This window comes from Hakea prostrata, chromosome 9 (assembly GCF_041222555.1).
Source record: "Hakea prostrata isolate BN-2017 chromosome 9, UWA_Hpros_2, whole genome shotgun sequence".
Lineage (NCBI taxonomy): Eukaryota > Viridiplantae > Streptophyta > Magnoliopsida > Proteales > Proteaceae > Hakea > Hakea prostrata.
The window spans coordinates 539,015-552,295 of record NC_142608.1 but is presented as its reverse complement, the minus strand read 5'-3'; the positions used below and the strand labels follow the sequence as shown (position 1 = coordinate 552,295).

General features: G+C 37.5%; 2 protein-coding genes across 3 annotated transcripts; both read left to right on the top strand.

The window, feature by feature from the left end:
• The first annotated feature begins 206 nt into the window (after window positions 1-206).
• Window positions 207-5,251, top strand: LOC149003873 (large ribosomal subunit protein P3y-like). Its single transcript, XM_089168037.1, has 2 exons — window positions 207-502; window positions 4,901-5,251. The coding sequence occupies exons 1-2, from the start codon at window positions 305-307 to the stop codon at window positions 5,069-5,071; spliced, it is 369 nt and encodes a 122-aa protein (XP_089024163.1). The 5' UTR covers window positions 207-304; the 3' UTR covers window positions 5,072-5,251.
• Window positions 5,252-5,349: 98 nt separating this feature from the next.
• LOC149003872 (lipoyl synthase, chloroplastic-like) lies at window positions 5,350-11,759 on the top strand. 2 transcript variants are annotated; one of them, XM_089168035.1, is made up of 7 exons: window positions 5,350-6,519; window positions 7,045-7,208; window positions 8,357-8,447; window positions 8,559-8,716; window positions 9,865-10,036; window positions 10,666-10,776; window positions 11,220-11,759. In XM_089168035.1, exons 1-7 carry the CDS (start codon window positions 6,157-6,159, stop codon window positions 11,301-11,303), a joined length of 1,143 nt encoding a protein of 380 aa, XP_089024161.1. In that variant the 5' UTR covers window positions 5,350-6,156; the 3' UTR covers window positions 11,304-11,759. The 2 variants fall into 2 exon arrangements, with proteins under 2 accessions (XP_089024161.1, XP_089024162.1); XM_089168036.1 differs by lacking the exon at window positions 11,220-11,759 and having other exon boundaries at window positions 9,865-10,041; window positions 10,666-10,767.
• Window positions 11,760-13,281: the final 1,522 nt, after the last annotated feature.

The window sequence follows — 13,281 nt, the reverse complement described above, 5'->3', positions numbered from 1 at the left end:
TAGCTGATCTCGGCAATGGCCCATGGCCCATGAACGATGGGTTTTTCTAAAGTTTTAAATCTGTGAGGGGCTTTACCGAAAAAAACGTCAAAGAGCAAGAATCTGTGAGGGGACCTCCACCGGGAAAAGAAATCTGTGAGGGGATAAATGGGTCCATTTACTTTAGGTACTCTCACTTTAAGGTTTAGGGTTAGGGTTTATATATTCGCTTACAGGCCAGCAAACGAAATACGAGCTCATTTTTCTTACCCGAAGTCTGCTAATCATCCATTGTTGGTGGTAGCTTCGATCGAAAGGGAAAACAATGGGAGTCTTCACTTTTGTCTGCAGAAGTTCCGGCAGTGAATGGAATGCAAAGCAGCTTAACGGTGATCTTGAGGCTTCGTCTTCATCGACCTATGATTTGCAGAGAAAGCTTGTTCAAGCAGCACTCTCCAGTGATTCCTCGGGAGGAGTTCAGTCGTCTTTCTCTGTTATCACACCATCTTCGGCCGTTTTTCAGGTTAGATCAATGAGATCTTGTGTGTGATCTGTTTTCCTGATTTACTTAACCCTATTAATATGGGTGGTTCGGGTGATATGTTTTTAGTCGTCACTTAATGTTTCTATTGTTTAATGTTCTTTACTTGATCTTATGAATATTGGCTATTTTGCTGGTCTTGTCTTTATTTTGCCGTTCCATTGAATTGAAGTTTTTGGTTATGTTTCAATATAGTGGGAAGCACCTTTTCCCCTCTCTGTCAAGCGGAGAATTTCTGTTTGAGAAGGAAATTTGATGTCTCTTTGTATGTTCATCTTATGAATATGAGTATCTTAAGTATTCGTAGCTTATTTTATGAGATGCTACTTTCGCAGTTATGGGGAAGTCTATAGTTGATCATCGTCTAAATGGCTTAGCAGTTTAAGTTAGTTGACAATTACTAATGGTGGCTTGGTGGGTGTAGCGTGCAATTATTTAGTTTGATGCTGAGTAGAGTTGATTGGAGAGTGGCGTGCACCTTATCCCATCTATTTGTTTAAGTCTTGGGATAAGGTTGAGTTGTTGTTGACAACCATTATTGCGGAACGTAGAGTAACACAACATCTCAATGCGACTGTTTGAAGGTGTAAAATTTTGTATTTTAAAAAATAATTTCTTTTATTAAACTGCCAAGTATTTAAATTCTTTTAATAAAAAAATTATTTACTGTTTGTCTATTTTGCACTGCACCGAACATATTATTTATGAAGATTTTGCACCCTTTGTCATGGGTCCTGCTTTTATGAACTGAAGGTGATTGTTGTTCCTCCTATAGTGTTTAAATTATTGTGGCTGAGCCCACTCAACTGTTTAAGCATCAGAAGCTTGTTCAACATTTTGGCTCCTATTGCCAAACACTTGGTTTAGTTGAACTCATGAATTGGGACAATTGGATGAAGGAGCTCAAAAAAGTTCTCTGCCATTGTTACTGTTTGTTGGTCAATTGCTTAGTTATTAGTGTTAGAAAAAAACTTTTCAATAAGTAATGCCTCTGGTTAACTGAACCTGCTGCAATAATTTTCGTAGTTAGGGAAAATAGTATTATTCCTTAACTTGCATTGGTGTTTGGGAGTAGAGTGGCCTATTCTGAACCGCTGTACCAATTCTTTAGTTAGTGAGTTATTGATGTTTAGAGAAGTTTCAATTTTCCTTTTTTTATTTTTTTGATATAGTTTTCTTTGCTTCAATTCCACACTAATTAAACGTTGTTGTGATTGGGGTGTAATTTTGGGTTTCGATCATCTGGGGGTTGTCATTGGGAAACACCATCGTTAGGTCATCATTAGGTTTTTGTGTGACCCCTACTCCTGAATGCTGATCTTGCATCCTTGAATACTATTTTGAGAATGACATTTCTTCTGAGTGTTTTTATAATGTTTTGTGATATTCTTTATTTTGAAGTGTAAGATGCATAACCCAAAGTTTTGGTAAGAAAGGGAATTGCAGGCTTGGCAGTAACATTTTTTCTATTCCTTTGGTGTCCAGCATAATAATTGAATGTGCTTGTCATTGGTGTGTTTAGTTACCTTTTTAAATTTAGATGAATTTTTAGCATGTTAGGACAGATTGTGATTTGTCATATACAAAAGAGAATTATGTACATCCAACGACGGATACATTCAGTTATTATGCCAATAGAAAAGTGACCTATTATGTCATTTCCAATTGTTGGTGAACATGGGGGTTCCATGGAATAGTGAGCCCAAATCCATCTAATTAGTCAAGATTCAGCTAGAAGAAAGGGATGGGGCCTTAAAAGTGATTATAAGGTTACAAAAATTACAGAACTGCCATTGAAGCTTTTTGTGGAATGGTATTCTGTGATTTTATGCAACTTTATGAACACACCTTTACTGACCTATGCTTTTGTGCTAAAACTTGACTAGTAGATGGGTATCAGTTTCCCTACATATTATCCACTTGATTATTCAATTCTCTTATGGCAAGACAGAAGTTACTTTTGGACATATTAAGTTTGTGTTAGACTTCAGTAATTTGCATTGGACCTTTTGTTTGATCTTTTATTATTTTATTGGGAGGAATACAGGGCAAAGGAAGTGCTGGTGTTAAGCTGCACATGTAAATCAAATTTTACTTGTGGGCCCCATTGTTAGTAGTGATAATTCCCTATTGTATGTAAGATTATGCAACTGAAGTCCTTGGTAAAGTTTAGAAGTTTTTCAATTCTAAAAGTTTGTATGTTTAGACCAAACATTTCCCATGATGTGCACAACTAGAGGCCTCAGTAAAGTTTCAAAGTTTTTCAATGTAGAATATTTATCTTATAGTAAATTACGTATACTCTCGCTGGACCAGACATTTACCATTTTAAAAGTAGATAAAACCCAAGAGGAAAAGAGATGGTTTTTAAATCTGCAAATACTGCAAGGCCTTTTCAGCTTGTGTGAAGCAAAAGTTGAGAAATCAGACCTGTCCTGTACTTCACTCTGCTGCTGCTTCCTTTTTTTGGTTCCTGTTAATGCTCCCTGTTGCTACATGATATCTATGCCTAATTGATGAATTTGAGGACTTGTTTCAAGCAAGGAGGATTGTCCTTCAACTACTCAATCCAATCTCACATTCTGTTAAGCCTCAAAACTTGAAACAACTCCCTGATTATCGAGCCTAATCATTTCCCATTGTTTTTGCCCACCATCATATGACCATAACCCTGCTTCAGTCCAATTGCAAGATACTATAGGTCCTCCAAAGAGAACTAAACCTTAGTTTGTTGACTTTTTTGGGTTGCTGGCGTTGTGTGATACAATGTTCATTTTAAAGCTGCAACCTTTATTTTGAAGTTCTTTTTCATACTCTCCATCTCCAGTCGCCGAATGTTCACAGCGGTTTTTGCAAAAGTTGCGCAACGGGAATAGTGAGGAAGAAAATAAGAAGAGTAAAATCTGTTTATGCAAATTACATAAACATGATGCAATTGTTATTGATTTTTTTCAGGGGTAGTAGTTGTAGTTAATTGTAAGTCCAGATATATAGTTTACTCTATATTTTGAGACCAAAGATTTCACATGATGCCAGATTGGAAAATGCCACCAATGGGAGGATCTAGAAATGTAATTGTCCAGTAGGAGGCCAACGCATTTAATGAGGAGAGAGAGTGTCAGTGTGGGCCCCATGGGTCACTATGTTGAGAGGGAGTATGGATTCTTTTGCACTCTTAACACTGCATCCTTCTTTTTCCCATATTTGTTACTAGGTCTTGTTATTATTAAACTAGTTAAAGCAGTTCAACGGTCATAGAAAACTTGAAGATTTTATAGTTTGGGGAAAAAGATGTGAATGCTGATAATGCAAGAATGGTTTTGTATTCTCTTTGACATCTTGACCATGTGGGTCCTGCATTGACACTTTCTCTTCTCTTTGACCATGTGGGTCTCCTATTTGGACAAAACGGTTCTAGTGCCATGGTTGGTGTAGTTTGGGAGGTTCCTCCTCATTTTTTCTGTGGGAAACCCTCTCCCCTTATTTTCTTATAATTTGATTTCCCCCCCCCCCCCCCCCCCCCCCCCCCCCCTTATTGTTTCTATTCATTAGTAGGAGCATGTACATAGGTCAGTCAACTGGATACAACACCATGAAAGAGAATTTGATATGGTAGATGATTTTTATGCTTCTTTTTTGGGTTTTAACAAGTTGTGGATTTAATTTAATTTGTCCAGGGAAGTTTGAATTGCTTTTTAGTTACCTAACTTGTCCATTGACTCTCTCTTTCTGTCCTCTGTGGTCTTTGTTTTGACTTCGATTACTTTTAAAAATTCATTTTCCCAACTTTAATGACCTCTATAAAAAAGACTGGAGGCAATCAATCAAAAGGAAGTTACTAGCCCGGAATGCATTTAGTCCCAGAAAATAGATTCCAGTTGTAGTTGCCATGTATTTCATGTTGAAATAGCAAGACTGCAATTTGTCTGCTGGGAATTTATGTTGTTGTCACAAGTATTTACTTTCTATTGATAATCATTTTGGTTGCTTGTTATTGGGGTAATTTTACTTAGTCTGACAAAACCAGCATGTTTCTTGATTTTTCTATGGAATATTACTATGTTGTGTAGCTTGTGACCTTATTAGCAGAACGATCAATATCTACTATTACAACTGTTGGATGTTCTTTCTTATTCCATTCTTAATGAAATAGTTTTGAATGTTGGCTTATGACATGCATATATAGTTTTTTCCTGTACTCTCTCCATTGACCCTAACCAACATAGCAGTGCTTACCCAGTGTAAGAGGCTACCTTCCAATGGGGTAACTATTGAGGTTCAATCTAATGCAGCGATATCCCCTGCTTGCACTGAGGCTCATCAGGACATCAATAGTAATCTCAAGAGATTAACTTAAATACATGGGGTTTTTTGCTGCAGGTAATCATCGGAGGAGGTGGTGGTGGTGGTTTCATCGGAGGTGGAGCTGCTGCTGCAGGCCCAGCAAGTTCTGGAGGTGGTGCACCAGCTGCTGAAGCACCTCCTGCTGAGGAGAAGAAAGAAGAGAAAGAGGAGAGCGATGACGATATGGGATTCTCACTCTTCGATTAGTAGCATTGTGTTTGTTTTATTTCTAATGTGACGAGATTTATTTTGTAGGCTGTTTTGTGTCAGTTCTCTCAAGGATGCAAATTTTGTTTGAGAAATGTTGCCATTGTGACGTTGTTAGTTTCTATTATCAACTTGGCCTAGCAAATTATAGTGTTAGCAAATGAAGTGTTGTTTGGAAAATCTTTGAAAATTGTTGCCCGTCTTTCCCATCTTCACTGCTTCACCACTTTCCTTTCTTGTTCTTTAGGTTTTAATGTTTTTCATGACCAGGTGACATGTTGACCCTAACTTGTCCGTTCTCATGAGATATTTCTCCGACCGATCAATCTCAGATCTCTATTGTGATCAAGCACGTTGGTTATGAGGACTTGTCTCTCCAGATCTTTAAGGCTGTATGGATCAAAGAAGACGGTAAAATTGTTTGTCATTGCAATGTAATGCAGATCCTAAGAGTGGTGCTGATCTATGTTCAAAATTCTGTTCGGGATCGAAGTTGCTGGATGCTTTTCTACAGAAGAAGGAAGAAGAAGGAAGAAAATATTTAATGAAGCTGAGAGGTTCTAACAACTGGGTGATACAGATTGCAATGAAGATCAACTTCAAACCTGTTCTTTATTTTATCTTATGCATTAAGGGCTCTTTGGTTAACAACTGAAAAGTCTGGATTTACATGCTAATGTTTTTGGAAAGTGAGCAAAAATTGGATGTAACAATTTTCAAAAAAAATGCAAGAAAATGGAAGAAAAAATAAATGCTATATCTTAATTTTGAAATAAAATGACGTCATTCAACTAGAACTGTTGTTAAAGTGACGTCCAACGGTCATCATCTTCTTTCTGTTTCCATTGATTACCAAAAAAAATTAGTATGTTCAACCCATTGAATTCAAACGTTGGTGGATCACCAACTTAAACGGAGATATCTAGGTGGAAGACAACAAATTTAAAACTTTCCCTTCTCTAATATCTTCCTCCAAATTTTCTCTCATGATCCCTCGTAAATTCCGCTGAGTCTCAACCGGTAGTGTCTCTGAGTTCACCAATCTATATCAGAGACATCTCTTGTGCCTCATTTCATCTACTAAAATGATTCACCAATCCATTTCAAAACCCTCAATCCCTTCTTTCTCATTCGCATCTTCAAATTCGAGATCCCTATGTATCAATTATCTGTCGAGAATTCGATCTGAAGTCGTTGATTCGAGCAAGAAGGTAGATTACGAGCCGGTTTCACCTTCGAAGCTATTCGAAAGTAATGTGAATTCGTCAAAGGGACCCTACCCTGGTGGAATGGGGCTGCATACTGGTAGAGATCCGAACGTGAAGAAACCTGAATGGTTGCGACAGAAAGCACCCCAGGGGCAGAGGTTTCAGGAGGTTAAGAACTCCTTGTCGAGCTTGAAGCTCAATACTGTTTGTGAAGAAGCACAATGCCCCAATATGGGAGAGGTAAATTATACCTCTTTGTGTAAGGGGTTCTTTCTAAGTTCTGGAAAATTCTTTATTTCGTCTATTATTGTCTAGAACTTAATGTTCTGTGGCTTTCTAACAGATGATTTATTTTTTCTTCTTCATTTTCGTTATTTTTTAAGCCAAGAAAATACAGAAGGTTTTGTTCATTATCCTATGTGGTATATTCAAGCAGGGCCCCGAGCGACCGACCAACCGCCCGCGCCCCAGAAAACAAAATACAGCGAGCAAACAAACCCGAAAAAGGGGGACACCCTCATCCTGCCCGACGATACTTTCCTTGTTCATAGTAGTTTTCTTTCATCAAACGACTCCTTGTAGTCTATCTTCCTTCTCCTTTTCTCAACTCTAGGATGGTTACTTAAAGAGGCATAATGGAAAGGTTAACTGGTTTCTTGGTTCATTGAATTTGATTATTATCTGCTTCATCTTCTTGTTTTACCAGTGCATTAGGCAAATGGGTTAACAATTTGATTTAGTTTACTCTCCTCTTTTGCTGGATAGTGCTGGAATGGAGGTGGAGATGGTATTGCAACTGCAACAATAATGCTTCTAGGAGATACTTGCACCCGTGGCTGTAGGTTTTGTGCTGTGAAAACCAGCAGGAACCCAGCTCCACCTGACCCAATGGAGCCTGAGAACACTGCAAGGGCTATTACAAGCTGGGGGTAGGTCATCAGCATTGAGTTTCTAACTTTATGACCTTTAATATATGGAAGAAAGAGAGGATATTATTGCGACATGATTCATGAGTGCTTGCTTTACATCTGTTTTCAGAAGATCTCATTGCCAGAAAGCTAGGGTGGCCTCCTCTGTTCTATACACTGTAAAGGCATAGGTTTTGAATTTTAAGGGTAGTTTTCAGTTGGACCTCCCTGAGGTTTGACCAAGTCACATTCAATCCAAAAAAAACCCATGTTGCATCTGGCTCTCCTGTGATATCCAGAAACAATTAAATAAGGAAACTCCATTAGCTTTAAACATATTAGTAAATTTTATGAAGGAATTGCCCTTATATATAATCCGTTGAATCATCTCTGGAACCTCCTCTGTTTCTGCATTCGCGATTGATTGATTCTGCCACCCAGTGGCCCAGCCTCCCCTGTTGCCACAACATCCCTCTGTATTGACAAGTTGTACACTTTTTTCTTGATCACCTGAAGATGAAAAGAAAGAATCAGTTTTTGTTGTTAGACCAGATCAAGTAAGCGAGTTAGGATGAGAGAGAGGTAAATGGTGGTCAAGTTGACCTCCATGAAGAAGCAGTAAAGCTCTTGAAGAGGCTTTCAAGTATAGACCAAGATTCAATTGAACCTCTCTTTCCTGTTTTCTTTTTTAATCCCGGGCATTGTATTAGTCCATTGACAGAATGAGCATCTTAGGAATGAAGTGCCACAGCCTACTTTCTCAATGGTGCCTCTGCTACTGTCATGGTCCTTCACCTACCAAGCCTCCATAACCAATCCAACAAGAGCTTTGGAGAGCTGGGCAACCCTACTGTTCTCCAAATCCCGCCCAGCTCTCCAAATCCCAGAATTGCTCCCATTTTTAGCTTCACAAATTGAAACAACTCTGCTCAATCGAGATAACCAGTTTTATGATAAGTTGTTAGTCTAGGTATGCTTCTCCCCAACAAAGCTGAGGCACAAGAACCAAGAGCATTCAAAGTAGTCAGGAATCAAGCCAAGCCTTGAAATTCTTGTCCATTTTGTTTTCTTATTTGCAACCTGAACATTTGAAATGTTGTGTTTTCACCTTTAGTTATCTAGGGATTTAAGCAATAATCAGTGTTTTTCTGTTCCAATATTCTCTGCAGTGTGGACTATATTGTTCTGACAAGTGTTGATCGTGATGATCTACCTGATGGAGGAAGTGGTCATTTTGCTCAAACAGTCAGAGCAATGAAGGTGTGTATTCATTTCTGCATGGTTTATTGCATTTAGCATCTATACACATTGACATTTGGAACACATGGTGAAATCAAACATTATCAGTCAAATTCACGATTTTCTGTGCAGAAGCTCAAGCCTGAGATCATGGTTGAGTGTTTGACTTCTGATTTTCGTGGTGATTTAAATGCCGTAACAACTCTGGTACACTCAGGGTTGGATGTGTTTGCCCACAACATTGAGACTGTGAAACGGCTTCAGCGAATTGTCAGAGATCCACGAGCAGGGTTATTAGCACTAACACTTTTTTTCTTCTTGATCACACGTGTGATTATAATTTTGTTTTGTTCACCTTGTTTGAATGTTTTTGTAACATTCAAGAAAGGAAGGTTACTCTTGCTTGTTTATGTGTTTTTCTTAAAATGTAATGTGTGTATGTATATAACATGGTTATTCTATCCTTTTCCAAACTATTTTCCCTAAATAATTATCTCTATTATTAATGTCTGCCCTTTTCCTTATGATTAATTTAAATAAATAAATAATTCTAGACAGAAGATACTAGTAATGAGTAATTAGTTGTGCAACCAGAAGTACTTCCTGGAAGTTGTTAATTTTGAAGCCCCTCATAGCTGACATTTATGCCATTGTTCTAGGCCCTATAACTTCTGCCCAACTTTTGCACCATTAGTTACTATGCCCCTATTAGCTGTTCAGGGTTTGTCCATCCATGTGGACCATGTCTGCACAATGTCCAGAGGGATTTGCCATGTGTACTGTCATTTCACCGACGATGGACCCTATCATCAATCTCTCTTGATTTATGGGTTGTATTATTTCAGTAGTTAAATATCTTCACTTAAAAGCTTCTTTGTTGAGTTCACAAGGTTTTCCTTGGTGGTTTACCTAATTGTGCCAAGTGAAAGAGATGACGTGGCAATTCATACCATTAGATAGGACAACGTCTAGGTTAGCCATGTCAAATTTTAGATTTTGGAGCCATATTCAATCATATATCATCTTTTTGTTTTTTGATGGAATTTCAATGTTTATTTTTTGGGTGGATTTTCAATGGCTTACTTTGCCACAAGTTGAACTCTGTACGTGCGGGAACTTGACATGTGAGCAGGAGACCCCTAGCCCTTAGCTGCAGCAAAAACTTTGCCTTTATTGACCTTCTATAATGCAGATGCTAAGGTCACCCATTAATTTTTTCCCTGGGCCATCAAGGAAGCTTTCCTCTTATCTGTCTTGAACACTGCAAAGATGCATTGATCTGCATAAAAACTTTTCACCTGGTTCAAGTTGGATCTGATCCAATTAGATTCCTGTTCAAGCTCATACATTCAGATTGATGTCCATCGGTCCCTCTTTTATGTTGTCACATTTAATTTTTCAATGCTGCCACTAACGGATTATTACCTTGATGAAGCAGGTATGAGCAAAGTTTATCTGTTCTGAAACATGCGAAGCTCTGCAAGGAGGGGATGATAACAAAATCTTCTATTATGTTAGGTCTCGGTGAATCTGATGAAGAATTGAAAGAAGCCATGGCTGATTTAAGGGCCATAGATGTTGACATCTTGACACTTGGACAGTATTTACAGGTGAAGTAAGTTTAAACCTGCTTTCATGGCGACTAGTGATGGATGCACATAGACTAGGATTTTTCTAGTTGGCCTGTCAGCAGTCGGTGCATGGGAAGATCAAAACAAACTACTGTACAATACTTCCCATTTTAATCTTTCAAGATTCATGTCATCCTTTTAGTTCAAGCCTGGCCTGACGTTATTCTGTTATTTGTCCCTCCTATTCTGACAATGGCAGCCTGTGTACAATTGGGCCTAGATTTGTGTCTCAAGCCAGGCTGTTGGAATGCAGTGAGGATGTTTCAGTCCTAATACCTCCTCCAAAGCATGCACGGGTCTCCCAAATTTTACAAGTTAACTGAAACAGGACATATGGGGCTGAGGTGGGGCTTTGGTAGGGTGGTACTGTCTTTTTTTTCAAATTCCATCTTGGTTCTAGGCTTCTAGCCTAATAGGGGTCATACCCTGCCCTATCCATAAGGGGTCCTACCCATTTGCAATCCCAATAGGAGTTCAGAATTTGATTTGTCCATGCAGAAAGAGACCAAGCTTAGATGCCAGGTTGGTTTGGCCAGTCCATGATGCCAGCTTAGATAATTGACATCTCGATGCCTGGACTTAGTGAGATTGTTGTTATGTTCTTGCAGCCAACTCCATTGCACTTGACGGTAAAGGAGTACGTCACCCCAGAGAAGTTTGCTTTTTGGAAGGACTATGGAGAATCAATTGGTTTCCGTTATGTAGCCAGTGGACCCTTGGTAATTTCATCTACTATTTGTTCATTCAAAACTATTCATTTCATAATTCTCAGTCATTTCCCAGCAGAAGAAGCAGAGATTGTTATATTAGAGGAGAAACAAACGCCCTATGGATAAGCAGGTTTGATTGTGTCATAGTTGGCTTGGTTAAATTGGTCCATGCATAGTTGCTAACTAAAATTTTGGGTTTGTACATTAATTTTGTGAACCTAGAAAAAAATCTTGTACCTCATTGTCTGATTCCAGAATTCTTTTCTGATAATGATCCACCAAACCTATCTGAGATTGAGCGAAGCAAAATTCTTTTTTTTAGTTAGGAGTCTTAAGTTGCAAAATTATTGATCTCTGTTTTGAAATGCTATGTTCTAACAGTATCCTAATTGATTTTTTGTATGGATAGATCTCCATAACACACATGTCTAATGTAATGTGTGGTTTTTTAGGTTCGATCTTCATACAGGGCAGGTGAGCTCTTCGTCAAGACCATGGTGAGAGAAACGTCCAGAACCAGCTCCAGCAGTTCCTAGAGACTAATGATGATAGCTTCCATTAAGCATTTCACTTCCAGGCAGCCAGAGGTGGGAAACTGAGGTTGCAAGCAGCTCTGGAAGTGGCAATCTCAAATCAATTTGGTCATGAATTGTTGCTAGATACAAGGAATGCCAAGAAGGATACCAAGAATTTGCTGTCATATGTAATTGAGAAGTAACATGACAATCAATCTTCTTAATGTTTTACTTCTTTGAATCTTAAATATATTCTTGTTTGACATACCAGGACTAACTGTAAAATCTTAGTCAATACATAGTGATGATTCCTGTAGGGCAAAGTGTTAACTTTTCTATATATCCCTCTCTGTTTAGTTTCAAAGATTATGTTTTCCTTTTACTCATAGGTAAACATTGAAATGACATCTGTTAGGTGAATTGCATTATTGCTCTTAAATAAAACTTTGGAGACAAAAAAGAGAGCATTTGATACCTTATTTTAATGTTACATATAAATGGGTAATCATAATATTTTACATTATCATGTGAGTAGTTGTGTCAAGATCTCTATGAATGAAGTATCATTATTAAGATATGCTCTTTTTTCTAAAATGTTTGTCCATAATATATCTTTACCTACTAGGGTCATGCATGTCTTGCTCGTTCTAGAAACGCTTGTCCCCACGCTATATACTTGTGGTGTTGCATTTGATTAACAGAGAATCAAGGAAAAAGGGAAGCAAAAAAGGTATACTTTTGCAAATGAGATAAGCAAAATTAGACAAACATTCTTATAGTGATCCATGTTTTAGTTCTAGGCATATTCTTATAATAACGTGTTGGTCATTCGTTAGTAATTCATGCTTCTTGCTGATCACTTTTGAGTGACAATCAAAAATAGGTAGTTGACATTTCCACTCTATGTTTTCTCTAATGGGAAGAGAGAGCATTGGTGCGTGACAGCATTATTATGGCTCAACAAACAATTCATTTAAAGAAAAATAGAAAATGATCACTTGGGTTGTGCCACCTTGAGGAATTTGATTGAATATAAATGGCAGTTGGAATTCGGATTGTTTTCTACATAATGTTGGGGGATGATTAGGGCTCTCATTTTTTTCCACATTTTAAGAATTTCTAAGTGGTTCTTCAATATCTAGAGGATTAAAGGCAAGGTGGTCATTTTAGTTGTGTTTATAATTGTTATATTTACAAAAGGTTTAAATAAATTAAGTTTGGTTTTGAATTTGACTCATGGTTTCCTTGAGGTTATTCACAGGAGTCTTTAGTGTCCTTCACCGTTTTAATTGAAAGTTCAGTGGTTCTTATTCTTGCGATTGTAAAGTCAATATATATTAATGAAATTTATAATGAAAAAAAAGAAAGAGCAAATTGCTCTGGCACCCCAAAATAGAGGACTTAAAGCACTGATACCCCACTTTATGTTTAAAAGACATAAAGACCCTAAAATTGAATTTTCATTAGATATATTTGTCCAATTTATCACTAAAAACAGTCCAGATACTGTTTATTATAGGGATATTTTGAGAATTGAAATAAAATAAACATTGATTTAATTGTTTTTAGTGATAAAATTAGACAAATATATCCAATAAAATCAAATTTTGGGTCTTAGTGTTTTTTAAACATAAAGTGAGGTGTCAATGCTATAAGGCTTCCATTTTGGAGTGCTGGTGCAATTTGCTCAAAAAAAATGATGAAAGTCATTCATACACCGGGCAAAGGTGTTTTACAGTTTTTTACCCAAAAAAAATTAAAGAAAGTTTTATATGGTTTTTTAGATGGCTACATCCATGAGCGAACCCTAAGAAGGTTTCATGGTTTGGAAATGCTATGTTCTAACAAAGAGTCAACCCTAGTCCTAATCAAGGCCATCTTAATCTGGCTTTGACTTCTCTTCAAGGCTATCATTTTGAGCCCAAACCCTGTTTTTTTTTTTTTTTTAAATTTATTTTGGCATATTTAGAGATCTCTCTTCAATGGTTATAAATACAAG

Coding starts and splice junctions, on each gene's coding strand:
- LOC149003873 (XM_089168037.1), top strand. CDS start 305: ATGGGAGTCTTCACTTTTGTCTGCAGAAGTTCCGGCAGTGAATGGAAT. Junction 503..4,900: donor CATCTTCGGCCGTTTTTCAG/GTTAGATCAATG, acceptor TTTTTGCTGCAG/GTAATCATCGGAGGAGGTGG.
- LOC149003872 (XM_089168035.1), top strand. CDS start 6,157: ATGATTCACCAATCCATTTCAAAACCCTCAATCCCTTCTTTCTCATTC. Junction 7,209..8,356: donor AGGGCTATTACAAGCTGGGG/GTAGGTCATCAG, acceptor TATTCTCTGCAG/TGTGGACTATATTGTTCTGA. Junction 8,717..9,864: donor GTCAGAGATCCACGAGCAGG/GTTATTAGCACT, acceptor TTGATGAAGCAG/GTATGAGCAAAGTTTATCTG.